This window comes from Etheostoma spectabile, chromosome 8 (assembly GCF_008692095.1).
Source record: "Etheostoma spectabile isolate EspeVRDwgs_2016 chromosome 8, UIUC_Espe_1.0, whole genome shotgun sequence".
Classification (NCBI taxonomy): domain Eukaryota; kingdom Metazoa; phylum Chordata; class Actinopteri; order Perciformes; family Percidae; genus Etheostoma; species Etheostoma spectabile.
This window is the reverse complement of record NC_045740.1, coordinates 26,185,679-26,195,472: the sequence shown is the minus strand read 5'-3', so window position 1 is coordinate 26,195,472 and position 9,794 is coordinate 26,185,679. Positions and strand designations below refer to the sequence as shown.

Below are 9,794 nucleotides of genomic sequence, written 5' to 3'. Positions count from 1 at the left end.
ATCTCAGGGTAAATCAACTCAGAGTTCAGGGTTAGACTCAACGTTAGTTAAACCTCCTTCCTTAAAAGGGCCCCTGCACGCTGTCTGTCCAATCAGTGGACACGTTTTGTAAAGAGGAGACACATTTAATTTCTTGAGGGCGTCATACAGTAGCTGCAGTCAAGCTGGCGAACGTAAATGTGACGCCGTGGGATCGCTGTACCTATTTAAACCCGCGCTGGTACTCGCAACACTAGTTGCCGTCTTCTCTTGAACAAAAGTGGCGCTAATAAGGACAGGCTATCGTCTTTGCTCTTTCTACAGACAAGAAGAAAAAGAAAAAGATAAACAACGGCAGAACTGGCAGCAACTGTCACTGCCCGATGCAAGTCAAGTGCAGATTTGAGTTGCGCATGCTCAGATTTAAACGGTTTACGGCTTAAAGCGTCATACTGAAATTTGTGAAATCCATGAAATACTAAATTTTTCTCATTACAAACAATAACAGAAGATGGTAATCATTTCAAAAATGTTTTCGCTATCTATGATTTTTTGATTGCTAATGTTAATGCCATTCAAGTGACAGTCTTTGTTGTATTTGATTGCTACCTTGTAGCCAGCAATGAACAAACTTCATTAAGTAGGTCCATTTTTACTGTATTGACATTACAGGGGTCTCTCATTAGCATCTTTTAGGCTACTTGTCACAAAGTGAATCATGTGTGACTCAAATCTGCACTCAACTTGCATCGGGCACGATGCAAGACGAGACGACTCTCTTCAGTATTTTGAATTCGTACTGCAGTAACTATTTTAAACAATACCTGTCAGCATTAAACATTTTACCTTTAAAGTTTGAATGACATAGGTAAAAGTATGTGGGATGAGTTTCAAAAAGGAAGAAGACCGAAGATGATTTGAAGATTGCTCCATTGGCTTTGGATATGGAAAAGGTCATGAGGCTTCTGGTCTGCTCATGCAGAACCTGGGGTATGGTCTCTGGTCAGATGGAATTTATAAGATTTGACTATGTCACACAATATGAGGGTGCGGTTCAAGATTAGGCATTGCGTCTGTTGGACTCCCTCCAGATTGTTTAGACCAGATTGTTTAGACTTGTAGGACAGAGGACGGACAATTTCCATTCAGTCCAAGATCATTTGTTCTCGGAGATAGCTCAATCCTAAACAGAATAGATAAGCACTTAAGAAGTTGGGTCCAAACTAGTTTTATGACAGCCAGACAGATTCCTTGAAGAGGATGGGGGAATGAAATGGTGCTGTCAATTCAGGAGTGGGCTTGTTAGATGGCTAGGGTGGTAACATTTGAAAAGATGTCATATAAACATTTTTTTTTCCAGATTGGATGTCTACACTAAGAAATGGGGAAGGTACGTGAGCTTTCTGGGGGGCTCTTAAGAAGCTTTGTGTTTGGGAGAGACTTGTGTGATGGACTTATGGTGTTTGATAGGGAAAGACATATATGTACCAAAACATTAGTAGAATAAAATACAATACAAGCAACCAAACACTAGACATTTGCACATTAAATCCTCAGGAAGGTTGTTATGGTTTTCTGTACTAAATACTTAAGAAAAGTAATACTACTGAAAATAATAAGGATTTAAACCTGACAAACTGTGATCGATATTTGAACAATTTGTAAAATTGTATCGATTTTGTTTCTGTTTTCTTCAAACGAATGTAACAATGGTGCTGGCTATCTGGATTACCTCACAGACGCAGCGGAAGTGACATCACCGCCATCCCTATTAGATTATCAATTCAAATAGTAATTTGCTCTTTACAGTAGTCTTTTCAGTTGAAAGGGAAATTTTAAAACGTCTGGTGTGGTTGCCTGAGTAGCTCATCTGGTAGAGCGACCACATATAGAGGTTTTCTCCTCAACGCAATGGCTGCGGGTTTGACTCTGACCTGCAAACCTTTGCTGCATGTCATTCCCCCTCTCTTACCTTTTTCACATCTTAAGCTGTCCTATACAAATGAAGGCTTAAAAATGCCCCAAAGATAATCTTTGAAAAACAAACAAAACGTCTGGAATAGTTGTGCCTTTGCTCTTTGAGACTCTGAGGATTGTACAAAAAGATATTGGACAAGGTGATCAATTGAGCTAACAATCCAAACCCAAAGCTTAAAATTCTACTTCTGTTACGTTATGTAATGCTGAGAATGAAGCAGGTTGTGATGTCAGTGTATTGTAGGAGGGTGAGATAAAGCTGATACGAGATTGATGGCCTTTAAAAACATAGAACAGCGCACAGCGTGGTGAGAGACAAGTTAACAAGACTACAGGTAAGACTTTGAAATTACAGTTACTGTAATTTTGCCTAGCATTTGTGTTTTCCTTTGTAATTTCTTCAAACTAATCTGTGCCATAGGCCATTATTTCTCTGATTTAAGTTTCTAAAACTGGCATATTTGCTTAACGTGTTGCTAATGTTTGATGTTTTGTTACTGTATTGTGATGCACATGGCAGGCAGTCAAAGCTTTAATTGCATTGCAAACATTTGTAATCATCTGTACACCAGGTATTCCCTGTAAACTTCTTTACCTGATGGCATTTTAATAGGCTGCCCTGTTGTAGTTGAAATGTGATTATAAAACTCAATGGAACAGGTTTCTGAGGACACTATATATAGGACTCTATAGGAAACATGTGAAAACAGTTTGATGGGGAAAAGGCACACGGAGATCATCAAATAATGAAAAGAAAAAAATACCAGAAAGTAGTTTTATGGGCTTTCCTAGAATTGAAAAATAATTTAAATCTTATAAACAAAATGGGGAATACATATATACCATATTATCCATATTTTTTCTCGCTGCCTTAATAACAACATTTAAATCACAAGATCTTTTTAGGTATCCTTTTTTGCTACATGAAATATTTTTTATTATTAATTAAGTCTTGTTTTATGTCATTAAACTACATGTAACCTCTATTCTTAACCTTTATTTGCTAATGATTCCGTCGTCTTATGTTTCTATTTTCTTATATTAATGGTAAATCTCTAAATACTTGATGGGTCCTAGTTTAGGGAAAACCCCTAGTATCCAATATAGCACATATCGTATATATGTTTCAGATTTTTGTTTAGGCCATAGCCTCCTTTTGATTATTTAAATTCAATTAAATCCTATGGGATTATTTTCTATTTCTGTCCTTAAAATGAAATGCTACTTTCATAGCAAATATTATCGTGAATTTAAATGTATATGGGGACTGAGAGAGTATGAAGGTCTGTTTAAAAAGATTCATGACTGCACAGTTGCAAAAAAAACAAATTTCAACACGTCATTTGGTTCTCATGATGAAACAAACTGCTTGTCACCCCATCGAACTCAACAGAAGGGACATTCTCTCTCAGTACAATAACACACATGGACCGAGGAACCAAAACAAATAGGTCAAGTGGAAGGAAGTGTGCACACTGTACCATAAATATCCATGCCTGGAATGATTAGAGATAACAAAGTGAATGGAATAACAGTCCAAACAAATACAGCTGTTATCAGACTACATTTTCACACTTTCCTTTGAAGATAATAAAAATTATCTCTGGCTGCTGGGAACTCAGTGAGTTTGTATGTGATGTGTATGATCTGACTGAGCTGCTCATGTTTTAGGAATCATGGCAACATGGCTTTTCTACATTTTGCCATTTCTTTGCAGTGTTTTCGTAGTTGGTCTAGATAAATTTGTTGTTTTACTGTTCCACCTTAGGAGTTTGGGATTTTAAATACTGTGTGTATTTAATTTGTTTCATATGCGGGTTGAAATTAGATGTTATTCTGGCCTATTTCTTTGCATTTCCTTATTTTGACCAACATATTAAAATATTTTTTTATGTGTGTCATGTGTGTCCCAGAGGAAAGAATCTATTGCATCGCTCATGAAGCTGGTAATAGCCTGTGTAACATTGAGAGTGTATTGTTGACAGATCTGTTTTATCTCTGCCTTCCTACAATCTGTCTCAAATATTTAAAATGTTGTTTTCTGTTCCTAAACCCTGTCCGAGTCTGGCAGATAACATAAAAAACAAAAAATACCCTTAAGTTAGCATCACACTGGTAAAAAGTTCTTTTAGGAAAGCATGTAAGGTGTAAATCAAATCAAATCAAATAAATTATAATCCTGAATGATTTGACAAGAGTCAAGAAGTAATGTAATGGGGTAATAGTGATCCTTAAATCACCCCACTTATAAGCTATCAAACTGCCAATTATTGACTGAAAAGTGGAATCTGATAGATTATGATCAGTCTGAGATTGTGATTTCAATACCAATTTCTTTCTGAAAATGGCCCACTGTGGAGTACATTACTGCAGTTGTGTGTCTCAAAAGACCCTCACAAGACACATGATTCATTGCTGTGTAATTCCATACCCCCAGATTAAAATGTTGCTGTTCCTCCCTCACAGCCTCCTGTGAAGCCATGGCCTTCACTTGTCCCTTCCTGTTGTTGGTCCTGTGCAGTCTGACTTTGGTTGAAGCCCAGCTAAAGGTATTCAACTTGCGGGCAAGCAATCTTCACTCCAGCATCCTTGGAACCCCAGACAGCTATGTTAAGGGTTTCTGCGGTTCCGCCACTCTGGGTAAGACGTCTGTTCGGAACGACAACCCAAACCCCTGGTGGGCAGAGGTGTTCACCCACTTCCAGGCCGAGGAGAATAACGTACTGAGGCTTGAGGTTTATGACAGTGATTTTGTCTTTGATGACCTGCTGGGAGTCTGCCAGCGTCAGATCAAGCTGGGAACCCATGAGCATGACTGCTTCCTGGAGAAAGGTGGCACGCTTCATTATACCTACACCCTCGGCTGAGACAGTCATTAGGCATGTATAAATGTATCTGACGTTAAGTCTTTACATGCAGCAATTCTATAAGACTGGCTGCGAAGAATGTTTTCATGCTAATTGACTAGCTGTGAGTACTAAGGTTCTCTGTCCCAAATCTATGATTCGTCAGATAGGATTAAACCAGAAAAATAGTTACTTAAACTCCAAATGTAATCAATAAACCTTGTTCTGGTGACTTTGTCACACTAAACCATTGGCTATTTTACCCTGTTTCCAAGGTTGTCAATAGCAAATAAACTGTGCAACAACAACCAAACTTTGATTTCTTAGTCATTTAGCATAATATTGTGGGTGTCAGACTTTGATAATCAGATTACCTATTTTATTTAAAACGGTTTACTACCTTCTAAGGCTGACAGAGAGCTTAGTTTAAAAAAAATCCACATGAACATTATACAAGTTCTTAGAGATTCATGAGAGTACGGCACATTCAATGACGGTCTGGGCATCTGAACACTGGGAATTTTCCCAGTGGGCTACTTGACAAATGTGGCAGATGCAACACAAAACATACATATTTTTAAATAAGCCCAGCCTCCGCTTAAATAAAAATAACCATGTGGGCTGATTGGCCCAGGCATAGGTGTCAGAGCCATTAAATGAGGGATGAAGCCGCCTGTTTATTACAGTGTTCTTGTTTTTGTTACAAAGTCTCTTTACTGACTATAAAATATGAAGTTTGACTGCTCATTTCCAACAAAAAAAAAAACACACCAAGCATGCCATGTCATATTTTGATTACAACTTCTTATTACATTTACAAAGTTTATATTTTTAGGACTTTAAAATACTCTGTGGTAAGAAAGTGGTTCGAGAACATAAAAATGATTTGTTGATTTTGAAAAACTGGTTACAAACTGGTTAACATTAATATCTTCTATAAATAGATGATAATGAAAAAGCAACTTTCTTAGCTACAACGTGGGTTGCAACCGCTACCTGAGGCTCTCTAAATACATGTAAACAGAAATTGCAAAAGCATGTAAGCATAAAGAGATCCTCAAGTTGAAATAAATGACTGGTTATTGTCAAAGATGGCCCTCTATTATCAGAATACAGTGTTGTACTTTTAGCTTTTTTAACATCTTCAAATATGTGTTCTGGGGCCGACCACTTCCTGTGGATGAAATTACAAAATGGATAATTTTTTTTGTCATGATGCTAGTATAGCCAGATAAAAGTATCAAACACCTAAAAGGCACCAGAATACGAGAAATGACAGCTCACATGAGTGAGTGAGTGCCTATAACATCTGTCAGCCTCTCTCTCCCAGCCAAATGATTTTGAGCCAGATCATTCTAACTTTACATGGACCAGGTCCCCTTCCCATTTCATTTGGATAAATGGTAACAAGCTGAAAAGCTGAGAGAAAAAAGATTGAAGTCCCTTAAGGAGGATGCAGCTAAATGTTTTCAAATAACTAATTATTCATTTGGTGCCATTGCGAGTAAAAGTGTCGGTCGCGAGCAAGTCTGCTCTGATAAGGAATCATGGGAGCCGTTTTTTTATGTGTGTAAATACAAGACACTGACACAATAATAGGATATTATAACATAACATATTTGTTAAATACAATCTAGAAACGTTTAGATACAGCCTGGATGGGGCAGTTCAATAAAAAGAAAGTTTGACGTGCTTCAGAAAGGTGTGTTACACAATCCAAAACCCATGAATGTATGAGAGAAAAAGCCAGATGGTGTTATAACTAAAAATAATTCTAAGCACTTGTGGTTAATGGCACCTGACAGTACTCCTTTAATAGATTGAATTTACTCACATACTTTACAGCAGCAACTTTAATCAGCCAATACAGTCCTCAACACGAGGCAATGGATAGGAATCAGGCTTGTTTCAAATTCAATTCAATTCATTTTTATTTGTAGTATCTAATCATAACAAGAGTTTTCTCAACACACTTCACAGATAGAGTAGGTCTAGACCACATTCTATAATTTACAAAGACCCAAAAATTCCAGTAATTCCCCCAAGAGCAAGCAAATCTGTACATTGTGGTAAATTATCTGATTTTTTTCAACAAGCAAACATGGAGAAGCCTTACTAGAAGAAGAGGGTACCATCATGTGGTTATCAAGCATGTATATAACTTCAATTTTAAATTTTATATCAAAACACAGAGTGAAGTTTAGAAATAATGAAGAATGCAAAGTCCAATGACATCATCCACGTGCATATGAAGTACCCATGATAATTCACTTATCCAGTGGAGAGGATAGTTTGTTTTAAGCAGGGTTTTGGGTTTTGTTTAAGCAGCTAAGTTCACAAGATTTTGTCCGGAAATGTAAAGACTTGTGGCAAACTATAACAGTTAGACTACACACAGAGAGCTTTTGTTTCAGCCTGTTTGTGAAAAAAACTTACTATTTGCAGAGTAATACTGTGGTTGTTAAAATGGTGCTGTGTAGACACCACATGCAGACAAAGCAGATTGAAATATGGCTTTCTTCGTTCATGTCATTGAGCTGATGTGAGACATTGGGCTAACACCGTTACTCCAAATATCAGTGGTGAAGTTTACGCGCAAAATGCTGCTGATGTGCTTTTACACAAAGTAGCTTTGGAATCACAGTTTATGTGATGTGGTGACAGCTGGGAAGAACAGCCTACACTGAGAAGACATCAAAACCCAGTATTATTAACAACTGACAATGGCTGGTCGTCAACTGCAATCATGGGGGCAAGAGCCACGTGGGCAAGAGCCTAGTTATTTCTTTTACAGCTAAAAATCTCCAAACAGCTAGAATTCTTCCTCTTCTGTCACCTATACTTGCTTGACGGAGAAGTTGTTATATATATTGTATATATAGTTACTTTTGTTTAATATAGATAAACACTAAACAAAAGTAATTCACTCTTGTGCCATCAATTTAAGGAAAGAAAATAAAACAGGTTTTTGTGGACAAATAGTCCACAAAAATATTTCCTATAGTGATTTATGTTTGCAAGACTACTAAAATGTGTATATTATTAAGATGTTGAATTAAAAGCTTCACAAATCGTTCAGCAAATCATCAATCATCAATAATCATCAATAGTCATCTATAGTCATCAAGGCATTGATATGTTTGAATCAAAGTGATTGATGTCAGGATGTTGGGGAATTATAAGCTGTATTTCAGTATCTTTATATTGGTCTTGAGAAGACATTTCATTGGCAGTAGAAGGTGAGGACGTTTTCATGGTTTCCTCTGACCATCAGGACTGGGGGTCTCAGGTCACGTGACAAGGCGTCCAGCCACAACAGGTAGAGAGTATTGGGACACACTCCTCTCCTCCCCACCGGCATGGTGCTGTCAACATACAGAGTCACAGTAAAGAAGGTTTACAAAATAAGGTGAAAAGTTTGTGTTCAACAATTTATAATTAGTTCAAAGCATCCATAAGTGAATACTTTTATTTTACCTTATTGGTGCCGTTTGCATGCCATGTAATTACAAGGCCACTAATTTTACTCTGCATTGTCTACCTTCTAATAAAGTATCGCTATCATGACCTAAAAAGAAGAATTACTGTACTCACATAATAATCAGAGCAGCATCTCTGGAGTAATCCTGCAGAACCTCATTTAGACGAATCTGACGGAGAGACTGAATCACAGAGAAAGTTTACAATTTTAGTCAAGCAACACAGGGAAGATTTGGGGGATTTTTTCTTCCTCCAAAATTATATATGTGCTATGTCCAAATGTGTCATTCAGGTTGTTCTGTGCATGAGACCTTGGCCTGGTTCCTTTCTAAATCCTGGTCAGTGATTATCCACGGCTCCTCCTGTTGTTGTGGTGGGTCTGAATCAGAGTCTTGTTTAGGACTTTTATCCAGCCTGAAGCGACCCACTATATTCTCAAAATGGCGAACACTGAATACAGAGACAAACAGGGATCACAGGTAATTCCAGAAAGTAAAGATGGATGAATTCATTCCTTTGATTGCTTCTTTTTTTAAATTATCTGGCAACCATAATGTTGAGGTTTTTACCACTGTTACTTACAGTAGCACACTTTATGTTGAAGCAACATATGGACAATTACATGAAAGCTGGTGGGCATGTATGCCTTGGATTTAGTTTTATTGTTGCTGTGAAGCATATTAAAGATCTGAGGCATCATTAAACCTATGTCACTATAATATCACAACAATTATGAGACGGGTGAAGGAGGGTTGGGGTGAAATACAATACAGCAACATGTACAGGATATTAGGAAATTAATTTAAGTGACAGCAATTGATAATGGGTTTCACAGTTCAACATTATGGGATGTTCATGCTCTCCAAGTATCTGTTTGTTGTCCTTAAATTAAAACACTCTAAATGCATGAAGTGCAAGTCAAGTGAAAACATTGCCTCATTGACCTGCAAGGGCCCTGTGGCAAAAATGAGCTACTGGGTCAATTAACCCCCTCTTTACACTTTGTATATTTCCCCATGTACATCATGTAAGCACAAAACTGATATAATGAAGGTTAAAACAAGATCTGACACAGGGAACCTTTTCACAAAAGGGCTTCAAGAATGGGTAAGAAAATCAGGACTCTCATGATGTCAGTTGATACTGTGCTTTAGTGGTGCATATTCCCAAACATATTTTCAATTAAAGTAGCACAAACCAACTAAAAGAGAGTTCCGGACAATTTTTATGTTAAACTTGATTGATATAAATATGCGAGTACTTTCGAGTACTTTTGAAAAAACCTCGACCTAAATCGGCGCAAGCAACACTGAGTAGCTGCAGCTAGGTGTACAAGCTTCCACTGAGCTAAAACGGGAGTTAACGGGGCAAGTTTTGGAGTGCCCCTGTGCCTCTGAATAGACACACAATGCAATTTATGCTAGCTGTTAGCTGCCTGGACGAAGGCTGCCTGCCCTGCTAAGGAATCTACCACACAGATCTACACTGCCAAGCCTCCTACTCACCAACACC

General features: G+C 37.7%; 2 protein-coding genes across 2 annotated transcripts in view; one reads left to right on the top strand and one right to left on the bottom strand.

Annotated features, from left to right (window-relative positions):
• The first annotated feature begins 2,169 nt into the window (after positions 1–2,169).
• On the top strand, positions 2,170–5,115 carry LOC116693967 (perforin-1). The gene is made up of 2 exons (XM_032523353.1): positions 2,170–2,291; positions 4,423–5,115. The coding sequence occupies exon 2, from the start codon at positions 4,437–4,439 to the stop codon at positions 4,821–4,823; it is 387 nt and encodes a 128-aa protein (XP_032379244.1). The 5' UTR covers positions 2,170–2,291; positions 4,423–4,436; the 3' UTR covers positions 4,824–5,115.
• Positions 5,116–7,790: 2,675 nt separating this feature from the next.
• The window catches only part of slc12a3 (solute carrier family 12 member 3), a 42,851-nt gene continuing 40,847 nt past the window's right edge, over positions 7,791–9,794 (bottom strand). Inside the window, exons 24-26 of the mRNA XM_032523315.1 lie at positions 8,594–8,732; positions 8,397–8,464; positions 7,791–8,167 (exon numbers count right to left, since the gene is read on the bottom strand). Coding sequence (XP_032379206.1) covers positions 8,026–8,167; positions 8,397–8,464; positions 8,594–8,732 — 349 coding nt within the window. The 3' untranslated portion in view covers positions 7,791–8,025. The remainder of the gene's footprint in view (positions 8,168–8,396; positions 8,465–8,593; positions 8,733–9,794) is intronic.

Excerpts from the sequence above, each read along its gene's own strand:
- LOC116693967 (XM_032523353.1), top strand. The coding sequence starts at position 4,437 with ATGGCCTTCACTTGTCCCTTCCTGTTGTTGGTCCTGTGCAGTCTGACT.